The sequence below is a fragment of the Phyllobates terribilis genome, unplaced genomic scaffold (assembly GCF_046119375.1).
Source record: "Phyllobates terribilis strain yellow unplaced genomic scaffold, ASM4611937v1 Scaffold_5__5_contigs__length_657084704, whole genome shotgun sequence".
Taxonomy (NCBI): Eukaryota; Metazoa; Chordata; class Amphibia; order Anura; family Dendrobatidae; genus Phyllobates; species Phyllobates terribilis.
The window spans coordinates 81265303-81288482 of record NW_027362765.1 but is presented as its reverse complement, the minus strand read 5'-3'; the positions used below and the strand labels follow the sequence as shown (position 1 = coordinate 81288482).

The 23180-nt window shown below is 45.6% G+C and overlaps 1 protein-coding gene across 1 annotated transcript in view; it reads right to left on the bottom strand.

Annotated features, from left to right (window-relative positions):
* COX10 (cytochrome c oxidase assembly factor heme A:farnesyltransferase COX10) overlaps positions 1-805 on the bottom strand; it is a 101024-nt gene extending 100219 nt beyond the window's left edge. The window contains exon 1 of the mRNA XM_073682427.1: positions 675-805. Within this exon, the coding sequence (XP_073538528.1) occupies positions 675-681 (7 nt within the window). The 5' untranslated portion in view covers positions 682-805. The remainder of the gene's footprint in view (positions 1-674) is intronic.
* Positions 806-23180: the final 22375 nt, after the last annotated feature.

Genomic DNA, 23180 nt, shown 5'->3' with positions numbered 1-23180 from the left:
TGCAGCTCTGGAGTATAATACAGGATGTAACTCAGGATCAGTACAGGATAAGTAATGTAATGTATGTACACAGTGACTGCACCAGCAGAATAGTGAGTGCAGCTCTGGAGTATAATACAGGATGTAACTCAGGATCAGTACAGGATAAGTAATGTAATGTATGTACGCAGTGACTGCACCAGCAGAATAGTGAGTGCAGCTCTGGAGTATAATACAGGATTTAACTCAGGATCAGTACAGGATAAGTAATGTAATGTATGTACACAGTGACTGCACCAGCAGAATAGTGAGTGCAGCTCTGGAGTATAATACAGGATGTAACTCAGGATCTGTACAGGGTAAGAAATGTAATGTACAGTATGTACACAGTGACAGCACCAGCAGAATAGTGAGTGCAGCTCTGGAGTATAATACAGAAGAAAACTCAGGATCGTGTATGTAGATGGTGCAGCATGTGATACATTGTGCTCTGTGGCGTCACTGCCTCCTACACTGATGACATCACCAGTGAAGAGTATAGACATGTTTTGTCACGTCCATTCAGGCTCTGACATCTCCGTTCTCTGCAGTTTCTGTCCCGTCCTGCTCCATCTCAGTAAATGACCGGGAGAACTAGATGTCATCCAGGACTAGGTTCCCCTCCCCCTCCCCGGTGTTATCCGCCACCCCCGTACCTCTCATCCTGCGCCCGCTGTGCCCTCTCACTTCATGCGCGCCGCCATCTTGCTACTTACGTCACAGAGCTACTTCCGGTGACGCAGTTCCGCGCCGGGAAAGCCTGGTCACAGGAGGTCAAGTGTGCGGCGCTCCATGTCACCTGCTCATCCCGGCAGCAGCTTTCTTCTGGGCGTTGTCATCTCACTGTCCTCCCCATCTTTCTGTGTTGCTGCAAGTGCTGACATACGTAACTGATGGGATATGCTGGGAGTTGTAGTTCGAGTAGATTTATCCACCTGATATCAGATAGGAGCATTATCAGAGAGTTACAGCACACAGTCATTGCTGGGGCTTGTAGTGCTTTAGATAGGCCTGAGTGTCATTGGAAATGTCGCCGCCTAATAGAAGGCTAGATGGATGGCGGACGACCTGTGTCCTCCAACCCCAACCATGTAATCACGGTATTATACTCCAGAGCTGCACTCACTATTCTGCTGGTGCAGTCACTGTGTACATACATTACATTACTTATCTTGTACAGATCCTGAGTTACATCCTGTATTATACTCCAGAGCTGCACTCACTATTCTGCTGGTGCAGTCACTGTGTACATATATTACATTACTTATCCTGTACTGATCCTGAGTTACATCCTGTATTATACTCCAGAGCTGCACTCACTATTCTGCTGGTGCAGTCACTGTGTACATACATTACATTACTTATCCTGTACTGATCCTGAGTTACATCCTGTATTATACTCCAGAGCTGCACTCACTATTCTGCTGGTGCAGTCACTGTGTACATACATTACATTACTTATCCTGTACTGATCCTGAGTTATATCCTGTATTATACTCCAGAACTGCACTCACTATTCTGCTGGTGCAGTCACTGTGTACATACATTACATTACTTATCCTGTACTGATCCTGAGTTACATCCTGTATTATACTCCAGAGCTGCACTCACTATTCTGCTGGTGCAGTCACTGTGTACATACATTACATTACTTATCTTGTACAGATCCTGAGTTACATCCTGTATTATACTCCAGAGCTGCACTCACTATTCTGCTGGTGCAGTCACTGTGTACATATATTACATTACTTATCCTGTACTGATCCTGAGTTACATCCTGTATTATACTCCAGAGCTGCACTCACTATTCTGCTGGTGCAGTCACTGTGTACATACATTACATTACTTATCCTGTACTGATCCTGAGTTACATCCTGTATTATACTCCAGAGCTGCACTCACTATTCTGCTGGTGCAGTCACTGTGTACATACATTACATTACTTATCCTGTACTGATCCTGAGTTATATCCTGTATTATACTCCAGAACTGCACTCACTATTCTGCTGGTGCAGTCACTGTGTACATACATTACATTACTTATCCTGTACTGATCCTGAGTTACATCCTGTATTATACTCCAGAGCTGCACTCACTATTCTGCTGGTGCAGTCACTGTGCACATACATTACATTACTGATCCTGTACTGATCCTGAGTTACATCCTGTATTATACTCCAGAGCTGCACTCACTATTCTGCTGGTGGAGTCACTGTGTACATACATTACATTACTTATCCTGTACTGATCCTGAGTTACATCCTGTATTATACTCCAGAGCTGCACTCACTATTCTGCTGGTGGAGTCACTGTGTACATACATTACATTACTTATCCTGTACTGATCCTGAGTTACATCCTGTATTATACTCCAGAGCTGCACTCACTATTCTGCTGGTGCAGTCACTTTGTACATACATTACATTACTTATCCTGTACTGATCCTGAGTTACCTCCTGTATTATACTCCAGAGCTGCACTCACTATTCTGCTGGTGGAGTCACTGTATACATACATTACATTACTTATCCTGTACTGATCCTGAGTTACATCCTGTATTATACTCCAGAGCTGCACTCACTATTCTGCTGGTGCAGTCACTTTGTACATACATTACATTACTTATCCTGTACTGATCCTGAGTTATATCCTGTATTATACCCCAGAGCTGCATTCACTATTCTGTTGGTGCAGTCACTGTGTACATACATTACATTACTTATCCTGTACTGATCCTGAGTTTCATCCTGTATTATACTCCAGAGCTGCACTCACTATTCTGCTGGTGCAGTCACTGTGTACATACATTACATTACTTATCCTGTACTGATCCTGAGTTACATCCTGTATTATATTCCAGAGCTGCACTCACTATTCTGCTGGTGCAGTCACTGTGTACATACATTACATTACTTATCCTGTACTGATCCTGAGTTACATCCTGTATTATACTCCAGAGCTGCACTCACTATTCTGCTGGTGGAGTCACTGTGTACATACATTACATTACTTATCCTGTACTGATCCTGAGTTACATCCTGTATTATACTCCAGAGCTGTACTCACTATTCTGCTGGTGCAGTCACTGTGTACATACATTACATTACTTATCCTGTACTGATCCTGAGTTACATCCTGTATTATACTCCAGAGCTGCACTCACTATTCTGCTGGTGGAGTCACTGTGTACATACATTACATTACTTATCCTGTACTGATCCTGAGTTACATCCTGTGTTATACTCCAGAGCTGCACTCACTATTCTGCTGGTGCAGTTACTGTGTATATACATTACATTACTTATCCTGTACTGATCCTGAGTTACACCCTGTATTATACCCCAGAGCTGCACTCACTATTCTGCTGGTGCAGTCACTGTGTACATACATTACATTACTTATCCTGTACTAATCCTGAGTTACATCCTGTATTATACCACAGAGCTGCACTCACTGTTCTGCTGGTGGAGTCACTGAGTACATACATTACATTACTTATCTTGTACTGATCCTGAGTTACATCCTGTATTATACTCCAGAGCTGCACTTACTATTCTGCTGGTGCAGTCACTGTGTACATACATTACATTACTTATCCTGTACTGATCCTGAGTTACATCCTGTATTATAGCCCAGAGCTGCACTCACTATTCTGCTGGTGGAGTCACTGTGTACATACATTACATTACTTATCTTGTACTGATCCTGAGTTACATCCTGTATTATACTCCAGAGCTGCACTCACTATTCTGCTGGTGCAGTCACTGTGTACATACATTACATTACTTATCCTGTACTGATCCTGAGTTACATCCTGTATTATATTCCAGAGCTGCACTCACTATTCTGCTGGTGCAGTCACTGTGTACATACATTACATTACTTATCCTGTACTGATCCTGAGTTACATCCTGTATTATACTCCAGAGCTGCACTCACTATTCTGCTGGTGGAGTCACTGTGTACATACATTACATTACTTATCCTGTACTGATCCTGAGTTACATCCTGTATTATACTCCAGAGCTGTACTCACTATTCTGCTGGTGCAGTCACTGTGTACATACATTACATTACTTATCCTGTACTGATCCTGAGTTACATCCTGTATTATACTCCAGAGCTGCACTCACTATTCTGCTGGTGGAGTCACTGTGTACATACATTACATTACTTATCCTGTACTGATCCTGAGTTACATCCTGTGTTATACTCCAGAGCTGCACTCACTATTCTGCTGGTGCAGTTACTGTGTATATACATTACATTACTTATCCTGTACTGATCCTGAGTTACACCCTGTATTATACCCCAGAGCTGCACTCACTATTCTGCTGGTGCAGTCACTGTGTACATACATTACATTACTTATCCTGTACTAATCCTGAGTTACATCCTGTATTATACCACAGAGCTGCACTCACTGTTCTGCTGGTGGAGTCACTGAGTACATACATTACATTACTTATCTTGTACTGATCCTGAGTTACATCCTGTATTATACTCCAGAGCTGCACTTACTATTCTGCTGGTGCAGTCACTGTGTACATACATTACATTACTTATCCTGTACTGATCCTGAGTTACATCCTGTATTATAGCCCAGAGCTGCACTCACTATTCTGCTGGTGGAGTCACTGTGTACATACATTACATTACTTATCTTGTACTGATCCTGAGTTACATCCTGTATTATACTCCAGAGCTGCACTCACTATTCTGCTGGTGCAGTCACTGTGTACATACATTACATTACTTATCCTGTACTGATCCTGAGTTACATCCTGTATTATAGCCCAGAGCTGCACTCACTATTCTGCTGGTGGAGTCACTGTGTACATACATTACATTACTTATCCTGTACTGATCCTGAGTTACAACCTGTATTATACCCCAGAGCTGCGCTTACTATTCTGCTGGTGCAGTCACTGTGTACATACATTACATTACTGATCCTGTACTGATCCTGAGTTACATCCTGTATTATACTCCAGAGCTGCACTCACTATTCTGCTGGTGGAGTCACTGAGTACATACATTACATTACTTATCCTGTACTGATCCGGAGTTACATCCTGTATTATACTCCAGAGCTGCACTCACTATTCTGCTGGTGCAGTCACTGTGTACATACATTACATTACTTATCCTGTACTGATCCTGAGTTACATCCTGTATTATACTCCAGAGCTGCACTCACTATTCTGCTGGTGCAGTCACTGTGTACATACATTACTTATCCTGTACTGATCCTGAGTTACATCTTGTATTATTCCCCAGAGCTGCACTCACTATTCTGCTGGTGCAGTCACTGTGTACATAAATTACATTACTTATCCTGTACTGATCCTGAGTTACATCCTGTATTATACTCCAGAGCTGCTCTCACTATTCTGCTGGTGCAGTCACTGTGTACATACATTACATTACTTATCCTGTACTGATCCTGAGTTACATCCTGTATTATAATCCAGAGCTGCACTCACTATTCTGCTGGTGCAGTCACTGTATACATACATTACATTACTTATCCTGTACTGATCCTGAGTTACATCCTGTATTATACCCCAGAGCTGCACTCACTTTTCTGCTGGTGGAGTCACTGTGCACATACATTACATTACTTATCCTGTACTGATCCTGAGTTACATCCTATATTTTACTCCAGAGCTGCACTCACTATTCTGCTGGTGCTGTCACTGTGTACATACATTACATTACTTATCCTGTACTGATCCTGTGTTACAATCTGTATTATACCCCAGAGCTGCACTCACTATTCTGATGGTACAGTCACTGTGTACATACATTACATTACTTATCCTGTACTGATCCTGAGTTACATCCTGTATTATACCCCAGAGCTGCACTCACTATTCTGCTGGTGCAGTCACTGTGTACATACATTACATTACTTATCCTGTACTGATCCTGAGTTACATCCTGTATTATACCCCAGAGCTGCACTCACTATTCTGCTGGTGCAGTCACTGTGTACATACATTACATTACTTATCCTGTACTGATCCTGAGTTACATCCTGCATTATACCCCAGAGCTGCACTCACTATTCTTCTGGTGCAGTCACTCTGTACATACATTACATTACTTATCCTGTACTGATCCTGAGTTATATCCTGTATTATACTCCAGAGCTGCACTCACTATTCTGCTGGCGCAGTCAGTGTGTACATACATTACATTACTTATCCTGTACTGATCCTGAGTTACATCCTGTATTATACTCCAGAGCTGCACTCACTATTCTTCTGGTGCAGTTACTGTGTACATACATTACATTACTTATCCTGTACTGATCCTGAGTTACATCCTGTATTATACTCCAGAGCTGCACTCACTATTCTGCTGGTGCAGTCACTGTGTACATACATTACATTACTTATCCTGTACTGATCCAGAGTTACATCCTGTATTATTCTCCAGAGCTGCACTCACTATTCTGCTGGTGCAGTCACTGTGTACATGCATTACATTACTTATCCTGTACTGATCCTGAGTTACATCCTGTAGATCTTTTATTATAAAAATGAAAAACATAACAATAATAATAACAGAAACATAACAAAATTAATAACCAGAAAATAAACAATGTAATGAACTGGTCCAGCCGCTCTCTCTCTCCTCACACACATATTATACATATATACACAATAATAACTACCTACACCATGACATCTGGTCCGGTTACCAAACAAAAAATAACAATATAATAAACAATAACCGACAAATTATATACAAACTAATATATACATTCTTTTTTTTTTTTTTTTTTTTTTTTTTTTTAAATAAATAAAATAAATGCTAACTATACAAATATATACAAGACAAAACAAAACCCCCCACACTCGAGCCCACCAGTCCCTCCCCGGCACTGACCTGAGAGCTGGTCCTGCGTCTCATGCCTCAGTCCATGTCCAACGTCCATAGGCCAGATCAGGCAGTGCCAGTTTTTCACCCAAATAACCAGTGTCCCACAAGATGAACCCACCTCCCCTCTTTTCCCTCCACCCAACCTAACACCTACACCCAAACCCATATATACAATATATACAGAAACAAACAATACAATAACCACAACTGACAAAGCCCAAGTTCGGCGCCTGCAGCCCTACATCACTGTCTACTGATCAATAAAACAAAAATCTATGGTGTCAGCAGCAGCCCACCACCAGGAGAGGAGACCACCAGACTAGGGCACACTAAAAGAAAAGCCCCTCCAGAGGAGAGCGGCCCTCCGTGTACCCAGTCTCTCATACTCCAGAGAACGCACCTTCACCAGGTCACCGAGTATGGTCCTAAACACATCGTCCACTGGGAGGATTTTCCGCTGCGTCGATACTAAGCACCGTGCGTTCCACGTGTGATACCTAACCACTGCGCTAACTAGAAATAAGGTGCAGCGGTCCCGACCACCCAGGTCCCCGAATGCTCCATAGGCCCATTCCGCATAAGAGAGACCGGCCAGCCAATGGAGGCGCCCACCCTGTTGTACACCTCTGTGTTAAAGGGACAACAAAGCAGGAAGTGGTCCATGCTTTCAAGCATGGTACCACAATGCTCCCGAGGACAGTTCCTGTCCTCAGAGCTCCTACACTTCAGATTGTCCCTCACACACAGTTTCCCATGGAAGCAGCGCCAAGCCAAGTCCCAAACCTTCGAGGGGATCCTGATAGAATTCAAAAGATGCAGACCCACCCCAAGATCCCGACTTGGGCAATCCCTGAGCGCCAGAGGCCTCTGAAAATGGGTCAACAGAACCCTTTTGTCAAGGAGCTTCCTTGGCAGAGTCCTGACCTCCCACATTCCCAGACCCCACCGGCGAATTACCTTCAGAACCACGGTAGCGTAAGCCGGGAGATGTCCATGCGGTGTGCGGAGATCCTTCACTTGCCCTCCTGTCTCCCATTCCTGGAAGAAAGGCTGAAACCATCCCTTACAGGAGAATACCCACGGAGGAGCCCTCTCTTTCCAGAGGTTTGCAATATTGATATTAATGAAGGTATTCACAAGGAATACCACAGGGTTGACCATACCCAACCCTCCTAGTCTCCTCGTACGGTAAGTAACCTCCCTCTTGACCAGGTTCAGTCTATTTCCCCATAACAGTTGAAAGAACAAACTGTAGACCCGAGTCCAGAGAGGCTCTGGCAAGATGCACACACTGCCCAGATAGATCAGCAAAGGGAGCAGGTAAGTTTTGATCAGGTTTACCCTTTCCCTTAGGGTCAAAGACCAACCCTTCCATTGGTTCACCTTCTGAGTGGCGATCTCTAGCCTGCTGTCCCAATTTTGTTTGGGGTAATCCCCCTGGCCAAATTCGATGCCAAGAACTTTTGCAGAGACTTTGGGTTCTGGAAGGGTGTCCGGGAGATCAAAACCAGGATCTCCTCCTCCCAGCCAGAGACTCTCACACTTATCCCGGTTGATCTTAGACCCGGATGCCTCCGAGTAGCGATTTACCTCTGACATCAGCCATTCTGCCTCCCCATCAGAGGAAACAAAAATGGTGACGTCATCGGCATACGCCACCACTCTCAGAGTGGCTTCCGGTGCTGCCCGGTCCATCCCGATCCCAGCTAACGGTCCACGCTCCACCCTCCTAAGAAGTGGGTCAATCGAAAACGCGTACAGTAGCGGGCTCAAGGGACAACCCTGGCGAACACCACACCCAACCTCAAAAGAGCTGCCAATCCAACCGTTCACAAGCGGGAAACTCTCTGCCCCAGCGTACAAGGTTTTAAGCCAATCAACGAACCCCCCCGGCAGGCCATACCTCAGAAGGACAGACCAGAGGTACTCATGATTAACCCGATCAAACGCTTTTGCCTGGTCCAATGACAGCATGTACCCCTTCTAGTGACCAGCCCTACCCTGCTCCACCGCCTCTCGGACACAGAGTACAACACTAATTGTACTGCGGCCCGGAACAGAGCAATGCTGGGCCCCCGAAAGGAGCTGGGGTGCAAATTTCACCAGCCGATTAAACAGCACCTTTGCCAAAACCTTCCTTTCTGCATTGAGAAGCGCTATGGGACGCCAATTCTCAATGCAAGATGGGTCCTTACCCTTTGACAAGATGATCAGGGCAGACCTCCTCATTGACTTTGGCAGAGTGCCCGAGGAAAGACACTCATTGAATACCTCAGTCAAGAGGGGAACCAAGGCGTCCTTAAAGGTCTTATAGAATTCAGATGTTAAGCCATCCGGACCGGGAGATTTCTTCAGGGCAAGCCCTTCAATCGCCAACTTAACTTCCTCTTCCCTGATCATCTCTGTCAAAACGCCAAGAGAGGGGTCTACCCCTGGTTCGGGGACGGCTTCAGCCAGAAAAGCCGACATCTCATCCCAATCCAGATCCCTCTTCCCCAAGATGTGCGAGTAGAAGGATCTGACGACCTCCAGGATCCCCGATCTGGATCTTTTCAGGGACCCCGCAGTGTCAACCAGTCCTGTAACAACTTTACTATTCACTGACATCTTGCAGTTTCTGAAAGGGTCGGGCGAGCGGTACTTCCCGTAATCCCTCTCAAAAACCAAAGATGCGTGTCTATCATACTGACACCTCATTAGCAAAGATTTCACTCTGGAGATCTCCTCGCGGCTACCTCCAGTTGAGACAAGATGCTCGAGTTTCCTCCTCAGGCCCTGATACAGGCGATACCTGTCCAGGCTCCTGAGGCTCGAGAGCTGACGGAAGAATCTCGCCACCCTTTTCTTGAACATCTCCCACCACTCTGACTTACTACTACAAAGATCCAGTAAGGGTACCTGGCTCTGAAGAAAATCCTCAAAGGACTGTCTTATCTCCGCTTCTTCCAAGAGAGACGAATTGAGCCTCCAAAAGCCTCTTCCCATCCGGGGGGTCTCTGTAACATTCAGGGAAAACAAAATCATACAGTGATCGGAGAACTCCACCTCTACAACAGATACTGCTGAAGAGACGGCTTCCTCCTTTAAATAAAACCTGTCTATCCTGGACCTACAGTTACCTCTATGATAGGTGAACCCCTCGTGGCCTGGGGTGTGCCGGATGTGGACATCCACCAGGCGAGCCTCACTAGCTATACTATTAAGGGCGATGCTATCATAAGTCAGCTTGTCTCTGGAACCTCCTCTATCCCGGGGCCTCGTGACAGTGTTGAAGTCCCCTCCAAAGACGACCTGCCGACTCGTAAAAAGGTAGGGCTTGATCCTCGTAAAGAGACACTTCCGGTCCCACTTAGATTGGGGACCATAAATGTTAATGAGCCGAAGCTCCTGTCCCTTCATGAGGACATCTAATATCAGGCACCTCCCCATTTCTAACTCAATAACCCGTCGGCATTCTACTGGTGCGGTAATACGCTATACGGCTCGGCCGCAAGAGACCAATAGGAGGGCCCGAGTCTCCACTCCCTCTTAGCTATAAACACCTCTGCCATATTTGGCAGCCTGGTCTCTTGCAAAAAGAAAATGTCAGCTTCAACCCGGCTGAGAAAATCAAAGGCCGCAAATCTAGCCATATTTGACTTAATGCTGGCGACATTAATGGAAGCCAGCGTCAACGGAGTGGGTACCGCCATCATTGGTGATTGAGTTAGATGGCTTTCTTCTTCCCACTCCCCTTACCCTCTGCCTCAGAGGAGGAATCCTTCCCCCTCTTTAATGACACAGAGGTGTCCATTCCCACATTTTTCCTCCTTTTCTCGTCCTCGTCTCCGGACTCTGGGCCAGTCCCTCCCCCCAAGGACCCTGCATCCCCAGGAGAAGGAGACTCGGCGCCCCCTGTAAGCTCCGCTGAAGCCGGAACCTCACCCTCGGCCTCCTCCTCAGAGGAAGAGATGTTATCAAGGGCTTGGAACCGGTTAGAAAGACCAACCAGAGGGGAGACAGTTTTACCTTCCTTAGGTACCTTGGTCAGAGCGGGAGAAGATGTTTTATCTCCCTTCTTTTTCTTCTTTTTGGTGCCGAGCTTACGCTTGTTCTCTAGCCACCGCTTATTATCCTCATCCATACTTTCATAATGGGAGGATTCTGAGGCAGAGGCGGTTTCCTCCCTGTGGATCCTCCTGACCTCCTCATCCAACTCATCATCCCTCGTGGCCTCAGCAGCAAGACTGGCATCCAGGACAGGGGCTGCCCCGGTAGTCTGCGGCTCGCCCCGCTCCCTCTCCTGTCTGCGCTTGTCTAGACGCCTCAGCTGGGCAGGCGTCTTTTTATTGCTTTTCTTCCCTGGCCCCTCGGCTCCCCCACCCCTGCTAGTCCCCTCCCCAGCAGAATCGGCCTCACGGCTTACTCCCACCGGGGTCTCGACTGCATTAGCGAAGGAGCGAGGACAACGGCTGAATGGGTGGCCTAACTCACCACACAGGTGGCACCTAATCTCCACACAAGAGGCGGCAAGATGGCCGACACCCCCACACAACGCAAATTTCTGCACGGTGCAGTTTGCACTGAAGTGTGTGGGGTCGCCGCACCTGTGACAGAGCTTCGGTTGCCCCTGGTAGAAGACCAGGATACGATCCCTACCCAGGAAGGCAGACGATGGAATGTGGGCAACCGTACCACCTGAACGCTTAAGTTTTACCATAAACGTCCAGGCCCCTGACCAGATACCAAACTCGTCGCGGTTTTTCTTTGGCATCTCCACCACCTCTCCATACCGACCAAGCCACGTCATGATGTCATAGCAAGAAAGCGACTCGTTACGAGTCATCACGGTCACTTTCTTGATCTGGTTTTGGCGAGACACTGCCTGAACGGCAAAGTCTCGCCAGCCAGGCTCATTTTTTGCCAGCTCATAATTCGCCCAGAAGAGCTCAAGCCCCTCCGGCCGAACAAAGCTGATATTAAACTCAGGCGTGGAATAGGGATGTATCAAGGCGTAGATATCAATCGCCTTGAAGCCCATCCTCAGCAGGAGCTCCACAAATTTAGACCTTGGAGGACATGCATCACTGCCCCTCCACCGAAGACGGACCACATTCCTACGCACACTGCCTGGCCCGGCTGTTGGGAGGGACCACACTGTATCCCCCCCTTTTTGCTCTCGGAAGGCCCCGAGGCCATGCCTCTCTATCCAGAAGGATAGATCAACCTCTCGACCCTCTACCATTAGTGATCTCTCCCCCTTCTTTAGAGCCTCCAGAAGGCGCCGTTGCAACATGCCGTCCCCAAAGCCCGGAGACAAGGAGGATGCCCTATTTGCCCCGGAGGTGACACTGGCATAACTCTGGACAGGTTTTGCCACCCCCGGGGGGGCAACCGGACCAGTGACCACATCAGCCCGAACAGCAACACCATTACCCACCTCCATCTCACCCTCCACCAAACCAGCAACCACACCACTAGACAATGAATTAGCCTCATTCACCCCCACCATCACATTCATTCGTGCTGGACCAGTAACAATGGCGGATGACATTTTGACCTCTGCATCAGGCACAAGGGGCTCAGTCACCTCCATAGAACTGGAGGCGACCTCACCCCCGGTCTTATGTGTGCCCTTCACATCATTGGTCGGTAATTTCCGCTGTTTGGCATTCGGAATAATGTGCCGCTGATCTTTAGATGCTGTTAGGCGCCGCTGATCTTTAGCATCAGGATCTTCCGGACCAGCGACGCCAACACAAAATAGCACTTTCGTGGGAGGACCGGAACGCTCAGCCCCGACAGCCCCCTCACACTGCCGTCGCTTCTCAACTAAGTGATCAGCGGCAACAGCATTCAGAGGCGTCGAGGCTACCGGAGCTGCCCCCGACACCGGGCTGCTCCCCCCTCCCACTGAGGAGCGCACCACAGCATCGTGGCCTTATGGAACGCCCGCCGCCGGGCCGCCCTCACTGTCCAGCCTCTCGGCTGATGCACCTCCTGCTACGTCCCCACTACTACAAGCAGAGACGGAGCTCTGCGCCTCACTACCGCGCTCTGTAATCTCCCCGCGCCTTTGCACCGGATCCACAGCAGAACCCGGGCTGGGCTGGGCAACGGGGCTTATACAGCGAGCTGAGCCTGCCGCCGACTCAGGGGGTACAGGGAGGGGGGCATATACGTATCTTACCGCCTCCTGCAGCTTTGGCTTGGTCTTCTTTGCCTTTTTGTGGCCCCCAGGTGCCTCTTCTGGTAGATCGTCACCAAGATGGAAGTTTTGGAGGCACACTGGGGACTCCAGGAGCTTAATCTCCGCCATTAGCGCCCCTCCCTGGCCGCTGCTGTCACTGTCCTCCCCAGAGCCGGCAGAACTGCGACCGGATGTCACTGTCGCCTGTCCTGCAGGGAGCTCGCTGCATGTGGCCTGCGGGTGACTTTGCAGGCTGCCAGGTGGGGCTTCCTGCTGGTCATCATCACTCTCATCATCCACCTGGCTCTCAGGCTGCAGCCCCATCTTCCTTTGCTCTCTGGTATCAGCCATTTCTCTAAAGCGGTCTTCATTTATTAGTTTTTCTTTGAAATGACCACTTTGCTCCCTGATGTCAGCTTTCCTCAGTTCCAGCAGGTGAATCTCGCTGGTCAGTCGCTTTACCTCGGCCTGGAGTTTAGCCTTGCTCTGTTTGGAGGCCCCCGCAGCTTTGGCGCTTGTGCAGCGCAGCTCCTCCCGGAGCCTCCTGATGAGCTTACTGGCATCTTCATACTCACGGAGGCGGATCATGACCCGGGAGGCATAGGTGGACACAGACTCCCGGGGTCCCTGCAGCGCCCAACCCCCCTCAGGGAGGTCGGCCTCACCTCCGTGAGCACTCCGCTTTCCTCCGGAAGGAGCACCATCTTGCACGCCGCTGTCAGGATTTACCTCCATGCTGGAAGCCTTGCGGCTTCTAGGGGTCTCCACAATCCCGGGAGGAGTAGGAGCCACATTGCTGCGACTCCTGGTGCAGCGTCTCACCCCCGAGTCCTCTGATGTGCAGGCCGGTTGCTGGTTTCTTCTGCCCCCCGCCAGCCTGGTTCGGGAAGCAGAAGCCTGGGACTTGGCTCCTTCACTCATCCCAGAAACCAGCTCTCCCTCCGGGAAAGAGAGAGAGCAGGTCCCCAGGTGGAGAGGTGTTGGTTCTCAGAGATCAGGAGCTCACAGCAGGATCTGCAGCCACCACACCCGTAATCACCACACTGACTAGCAGCTGATCAGAGCTGCACTCACTATTCTGCTGGTGCAGTCACTGTGTACATACATTACATTACTTATCCTGTACTGATCCTGAGTTACATCCTGTATTATACCCCAGAGCTGCACTCACTATTCTGCTGGTGCAGTCACTGTGTACATACATTACATTACTTATCCTGTTCTGATCCTGAGTTACATCCTGTATTATACCCCAGAGCTGCACTCAGTATTCTGCTGGTGCAGTCACTGTGTACATACATTACATTACTTATCCTGTACTGATCCTGAGTTACATCCTGTATTATACCCCAGAGCTGCACTTACTATTCTGCTGGTGCAGTCACTGTGTACATACATTACATTACTGATCCTGTACTGATCCTGAGTTACATCCTGTATTATACTCCAGATCTGCACTCACTATTCTGCTGGTGCAGTCACTGTGTACATACATTACATTACTTATCCTGTACTGATCCTGAGTTACATCCTGTATTATACTCCAGAGCTGCACTCACTATTCTGCTGGTGCAGTCACTGTGTACATACATTACATTACTTATCCTGTACTGATCCTGAGTTACATCCTGTATTATACTCCAGAGCTGCACTCACTATTCTGCTGGTGCAGTCACTGTGTACATACATTACATTACTTATCCTGTACTGATCCTGAGTTACATCCTGTATTATAGCCCAGAGCTGCACTCACTATTCTGCTGGTGGAGTCACTGTGTACATACATTACATTACTTATCCTGTACTGATCCTGAGTTACAACCTGTATTATACCCCAGAGCTGCGCTTACTATTCTGCTGGTGCAGTCACTGTGTACATACATTACATTACTGATCCTGTACTGATCCTGAGTTACATCCTGTATTATACTCCAGAGCTGCACTCACTATTCTGCTGGTGGAGTCACTGTGTACATACATTACATTACTGATCCTGTACTGATCCTGAGTTACATCCTGTATTATACTCCAGATCTGCACTCACTATTCTGCTGGTGCAGTCACTGTGTACATACATTACATTACTTATCCTGTACTGATCCTGAGTTACATCCTGTATTATACTCCAGAGCTGCACTCACTATTCTGCTGGTGCAGTCACTGTGTACATACATTACATTACTTATCCTGTACTGATCCTGAGTTACATCCTGTATTATACTCCAGAGCTGCACTCACTATTCTGCTGGTGCAGTCACTGTGTACATACATTACATTACTTATCCTGTACTGATCCTGAGTTACATCCTGTATTATAGCCCAGAGCTGCACTCACTATTCTGCTGGTGGAGTCACTGTGTACATACATTACATTACTTATCCTGTACTGATCCTGAGTTACAACCTGTATTATACCCCAGAGCTGCGCTTACTATTCTGCTGGTGCAGTCACTGTGTACATACATTACATTACTGATCCTGTACTGATCCTGAGTTACATCCTGTATTATACTCCAGAGCTGCACTCACTTTTCTGCTGGTGGAGTCACTAAGTACATACATTACATTACTTATCCTGTACTGATCCTGAGTTACATCCTGTATTATACTCCAGAGCTGCACTCACTATTCTGCTGGTGCAGTCACTGTGTACATACATTACATTACTTATCCTGTACTGATCCTGAGTTACATCCTGTATTATACTCCAGAGCTGCACTCACTATTCTGCCGGTGCAGTCACTGTGTACATACATTACTTATCCTGTACTGATCCTGAGTTACATCCTGTATTATACTCCAGAGCTGCACTCACTATTCTGCTGGTACAGTCACTGTGTACATACATTACATTACTTATCCTGTACTGATCCTGAGTTACATCCTGTATTATACCCCAGAGCTGCACTCACTATTCTGCTGGTGGAGTCACTGTGTACATACATTACATTACTTATCCTGTACTGATCCTGAGTTACATCCTGTATTATACTCCAGAGCTGCACTTACTATTCTACTGGTGCAGTCACTGTGTACATACATTACATTACTTATCCTGTACTGATCCTGAGTTACATCCTGTATTATACTCCAGAGCTGCACTCACTATTCTGCTGGTGCAGTCACTGTGTACATACATTACATTACTTATCCTGTACTGATCCTGAGTTACATCCTGTATTATAGCCCAGAGCTGCACTCACTATTCTGCTGGTGGAGTCACTGTGTACATACATTACATTACTTATCCTGTACTGATCCTAAGTTACATCCTGTATTATACTCCAGAGCTGCACTCACTTTTCTGCTGGTGGAGTCACTGAGTACATACATTACATTACTTATCCTGTACTGATCCTGAGTTACATCCTGTATTATACTCCAGAGCTGCACTCACTATTCTGCTGGTGCAGTCACTGTGTACATACATTACATTACTTATCCTGTACTGATCCTGAGTTACATCCTGTATTATACTCCAGAGCTGCACTCACTATTCTGCTGGTGCAGTCACTGTGTACATACATTACTTATCCTGTACTGATCCTGAGTTACATCCTGTATTATACTCCAGAGCTGCACTCACTATTCTGCTGGTACAGTCACTGTGTACATACATTACATTACTTATCCTGTACTGATCCTGAGTTACATCCTGTATTATACCCCAGAGCTGCACTCACTATTCTGCTGGTGGAGTCACTGTGTACATACATTACATTACTTATCCTGTACTGATCCTGAGTTACATCCTGTATTATACTCCAGAGCTGCACTTACTATTCTACTGGTGCAGTCACTGTGTACATACATTACATTACTTATCCTGTGCTGATCCTGAGTTACATCCTGTATTATACTCCAGAGCTGCACTCACTATTCTGCTGGTGCAGTCACTGTGTACATACATTACATTACTTATCCTGTACTGATCCTGAGTTACATCCTGTATTATAGCCCAGAGCTGCACTCACTATTCTGCTGGTGGAGTCACTGTGTACATACATTACATTACTTATCCTGTACTGATCCTGAGTTACAACCTGTATTATACCCCAGAGCAGCGCTTACTATTCTGCTGGTGCAGTCACTGTGTACATACATTACATTACTGATCCTGTACTGATCCTGAGTTACATCCTGTATTATACTCCAGAGCTGCACTCACTATTCTGCTGGTGGAGTCACTGAGTACATACATTACATTACTTATCCTGTACTGATCCTGAGTTACATCCTGTATTATACTCCAGAGCTGCACTCACTATTCTGCTGGTGCAGTCACTGTGTACATACATTACATTACTTATCCTGTACTGATCCTGAGTTACATCCTGTATTATAATCCAGAGCTGCACTCACTATTCTGCTGGTGCAGTCACTGTATACATACATTACATTACTTATCCTGTACTGATCCTGAGTTACATCCTGTATTATACTCCAGAGTTGCACTCACTATTCTGCTGGTGCAGTCACTGTGTACATACATTACATTACTTATCCTGTACTGATCCTGAGTTACATCCTGTATTATACTCCAGAGCTGCACTCACTATACTGCTGGTGCAGTCACTGTGTACATACATTACATTACTTATCCTGTACTGATCCTGAGTTACAACCTGTATTATACCCCAGAGCTGCGCTTACTATTCTGCTGGTGCAGTCACTGTGTACATACATTACATTACTGATCCTGTACTGATCCTGAGTTACATCCTGTATTATACTCCAGAGCTGCACTCACTATTCTGCTGGTGGAGTCACTGTGTACATACATTACATTACTGATCCTGTACTGATCCTGAGTTACATCCTGTATTATACTCCAGATCTGCACTCACTATTCTGCTGGTGCAGTCACTGTGTACATACATTACATTACTTATCCTGTACTGATCCTGAGTTACATCCTGTATTATACTCCAGAGCTGCACTCACTATTCTGCTGGTGCAGTCACTGTGTACATACATTACATTACTTATCCTGTACTGATCCTGAGTTACATCCTGTATTATACTCCAGAGCTGCACTCACTATTCTGCTGGTGCAGTCACTGTGTACATACATTACATTACTTATCCTGTACTGATCCTGAGTTACATCCTGTATTATAGCCCAGAGCTGCACTCACTATTCTGCTGGTGGAGTCACTGTGTACATACATTACATTACTTATCCTGTACTGATCCTGAGTTACAACCTGTATTATACCCCAGAGCTGCGCTTACTATTCTGCTGGTGCAGTCACTGTGTACATACATTACATTACTGATCCTGTACTGATCCTGAGTTACATCCTGTATTATACTCCAGAGCTGCACTCACTTTTCTGCTGGTGGAGTCACTGAGTACATACATTACATTACTTATCCTGTACTGATCCTGAGTTACATCCTGTATTATACTCCAGAGCTGCACTCACTATTCTGCTGGTGCAGTCACTGTGTACATACATTACATTACTTATCCTGTACTGATCCTGAGTTACATCCTGTATTATACTCCAGAGCTGCACTCACTATTCTGCCGGTGCAGTCACTGTGTACATACATTACTTATCCTGTACTGATCCTGAGTTACATCCTGTATTATACTCCAGAGCTGCACTCACTATTCTGCTGGTACAGTCACTGTGTACATACATTACATTACTTATCCTGTACTGATCCTGAGTTACATCCTGTATTATACCCCAGAGCTGCACTCACTATTCTGCTGGTGGAGTCACTGTGTACATACATTACATTACTTATCCTGTACTGATCCTGAGTTACATCCTGTATTATACTCCAGAGCTGCACTTACTATTCTACTGGTGCAGTCACTGTGTACATACATTACATTACTTATCCTGTACTGATCCTGAGTTACATCCTGTATTATACTCCAGAGCTGCACTCACTATTCTGCTGGTGCAGTCACTGTGTACATACATTACATTACTTATCCTGTACTGATCCTGAGTTACATCCTGTATTATAGCCCAGAGCTGCACTCACTATTCTGCTGGTGGAGTCACTGTGTACATACATTACATTACTTATCCTGTACTGATCCTGAGTTACATCCTGTATTATACTCCAGAGCTGCACTCACTTTTCTGCTGGTGGAGTCACTGAGTACATACATTACATTACTTATCCTGTACTGATCCTGAGTTACATCCTGTATTATACTCCAGAGCTGCACTCACTATTCTGCTGGTGCAGTCACTGTGTACATACATTACATTACTTATCCTGTACTGATCCTGAGTTACATCCTGTATTATACTCCAGAGCTGCACTCACTATTCTGCTGGTGCAGTCACTGTGTACATACATTACTTATCCTGTACTGATCCTGAGTTACATCCTGTATTATACTCCAGAGCTGCACTCACTATTCTGCTGGTACAGTCACTGTGTACATACATTACATTACTTATCCTGTACTGATCCTGAGTTACATCCTGTATTATACCCCAGAGCTGCACTCACTATTCTGCTGGTGGAGTCACTGTGTACATACATTACATTACTTATCCTGTACTGATCCTGAGTTACATCCTGTATTATACTCCAGAGCTGCACTTACTATTCTACTGGTGCAGTCACTGTGTACATACATTACATTACTTATCCTGTGCTGATCCTGAGTTACATCCTGTATTATACTCCAGAGCTGCACTCACTATTCTGCTGGTGCAGTCACTGTGTACATACATTACATTACTTATCCTGTACTGATCCTGAGTTACATCCTGTATTATAGCCCAGAGCTGCACTCACTATTCTGCTGGTGGAGTCACTGTGTACATACATTACATTACTTATCCTGTACTGATCCTGAGTTACAACCTGTATTATACCCCAGAGCAGCGCTTACTATTCTGCTGGTGCAGTCACTGTGTACATACATTACATTACTGATCCTGTACTGATCCTGAGTTACATCCTGTATTATACTCCAGAGCTGCACTCACTATTCTGCTGGTGGAGTCACTGAGTACATACATTACATTACTTATCCTGTACTGATCCTGAGTTACATCCTGTATTATACTCCAGAGCTGCACTCACTATTCTGCTGGTGCAGTCACTGTGTACATACATTACATTACTTATCCTGTACTGATCCTGAGTTACATCCTGTATTATACTCCAGAGCTGCACTCACTATTCTGCTGGTGCAGTCACTGTGTACATACATTACTTATCCTGTACTGATCCTGAGTTACATCCTGTATTATACCCCAGAGCTGCACTCACTATTCTGCTGGTGCAGTAACTGTGTACATAAATTACATTACTTATCCTGTACTGATCCTGAGTTACATCCTGTATTATACTCCAGAGTTGCACTCACTATTCTGCTGGTGCAGTCACTGTGTACATACATTACATTACTTATCCTGTACTGATCCTGAGTTACATCCTGTATTATACTCCAGAGCTGCACTCACTATTCTGCTGGTGGAGTCACTGTGTACATACATTACATTACTTATCCTGTACTGATCCTGAGTTACATCCTGTATTATAATCCAGAGCTGCACTCACTATTCTGCTGGTGCAGTCACTGTATACATACATTACATTACTTATCCTGTACTGATCCTGAGTTACATCCTGTATTATACTCCAGAGTTGCACTCACTATTCTGCTGGTGCAGTCACTGTGTACATACATTACATTACTTATCCTGTACTGATCCTGAGTTACATCCTGTATTATACTCCAGAGCTGCACTCACTATACTGCTGGTGCAGTCACTGTGTACATACATTACATTACTTATCCTGTACTGATCCTGAGTTACATCCTATATTTTACTCCAGAGCTGCACTCACTATTCTGCTGGTGCTGTCACTGTGTACATACATTACATTACTTATCCTGTACTGATCCTGTGTTACAACCTGTATTATACCCCAGAGCTGCACTCACTATTCTGATGGTACAGTCACTGTGTACATACATTACATTACTTATCCTGTACTGATCCTGAGTTACATCCTGTATTATACCCCAGAGCTGCACTCACTATTCTGCTGGTGCAGTCACTGTGTACATACATTACATTACTTATCCTGTACTGATCCTGAGTTACATCCTGTATTATACCCCAAAGCTGCACTCACTATTCTGCTGGTGCAGTCACTTTGTACATACATTACATTACTTATCCTGTACTGATTCTGAGTTACATCCTGTATTATACTCCAGAGCTGCACTCACTATTCTGCTGGTGCAGTCACTGTGTACATACATTACATTACTTATCCTGTACTGATCCTGAGTTACATCCTGTATTATACTCCAGAGCTGCACTCACTATTCTGCTGGTGCAGTCACTGTGTACATACATTACATTACTTATCCTGTACTGATCCTGAGTTACATCCTGTATTATACTCCATAGCTGCACTCACTATTCTGCTGGTGGAGTCACTGTGTACATACATTACATTACTTATCCTGTACTGATCCTGAGTTACATCCTGTATTATACCCCAGAGCTGCACTCACTATTCTGCTGGTGCAGTCACTATGTACATACATTACATTACTTATCCTGTACTAATCCTGAGTTACATCCTGTATTATACTCCAGAGCTTCACTCACTATTCTGCTGGTGGAGTCACTGTGTACATACATTACATTACTTATTCTGTACTGATCCTGAGTTACATCCTGTATTATACTCCAGAGCTGCACTCACTATTCTGCTGGTGCAGTCACTGTGTACATACATTACATTACTTATCCTGTACTGATCCTGAGTTACATCCTGTATTATACTCCAGAGCTGCACTCACTATTCTGCTGGTGCAGTCACTGTGTACATACATTACATTACTTATCCTGTACTGATCCTGAGTTACATCCTGTATTATACTCCATAGCTGCACTCACTATTCTGCTGGTGGAGTCACTGTGTACATACATTACATTACTTATCCTGTACTGATCCTGAGTTACATCCTGTATTATACCCCAGAGCTGCACTCACTATTCTGCTGGTGCAGTCACTATGTACATACATTACATTACTTATCCTGTACTAATCCTGAGTTACATCCTGTATTATACTCCAGAGCTGCACTCACTATTCTGCTGGTGCAGTCACTGTGTACATACATTACTTATCCTGTACTGATCCTGTATTATACTCCAGAGTTGCACTCACTATTCTGCTGGTGGAGTCACTGTGTACATACATTATATTACTTATCCTGTACTGATCCTGAGTTACATCCTGTATTATTCTCCAAAGCTGCACTCACTATTCTGCTGGTGGAGTCACTGTGTACATACATTACATTAATTATCCTGTACTGATGAATTCTCTGTGATTCTGGAGTCTCTTACTTGAGGTATTCGGACACTAGAACAATAGGAGTGGGGGCAGAAGACGTCTGTATCTACAGATTATTGCGCGGCTGTCTTTTTACCGTAGGTCACGCTTTCCTCTTTCTAATGCAAATTTTAATTTAGTTGAAGATGTAAAGAATCCGTTTCATCCATTAAGTCCACCGATGATGTTACGACTCATTACCCCCAGTGTGATCTTACCTCAGGGTAACTGCAGTGGGAACCAGAGGAAGAAAAAATAAAAACTGAATTAGCTCTAGTTGTCAGGAATGCGGAGTAGAACGGCGCCACCTGATGCCCTGTAACCCCCTCCACTGCTGGTTCATTTGACCTGTGATGCAGGGATTAGTTTTCAAGGTTGCCCACTAGTCTACTTTTGTCCCATGTAGGCTGGCATATACCCTTGTTTCCAGTATCGGATGTTCCCCCCACTCCAATTTTCAAATCCTGACCAATGATGACCAATAGATCTCTTAGACTTGTTGAAGCTAGTGTACTGACTTTGAAAATCCATTTAAGAATTGCTTTATGTGAAAGTGTAAACTTAATCTCCCATCTAGCCTGAATGACAGCTCCTCAATGTCCCTCCTCCCTGCTAATGATGAAGCCCCTCCCATATTACCTGATTGATAGCTCCTTAGTGTCCCTCCTCCCTGCTATTGATGAAGCCCAGCCCATGTAACCTAATTGATAGCTCCTTAGTGTCCCTGCTAATGATGAAGCCCCGCCCATGTTAC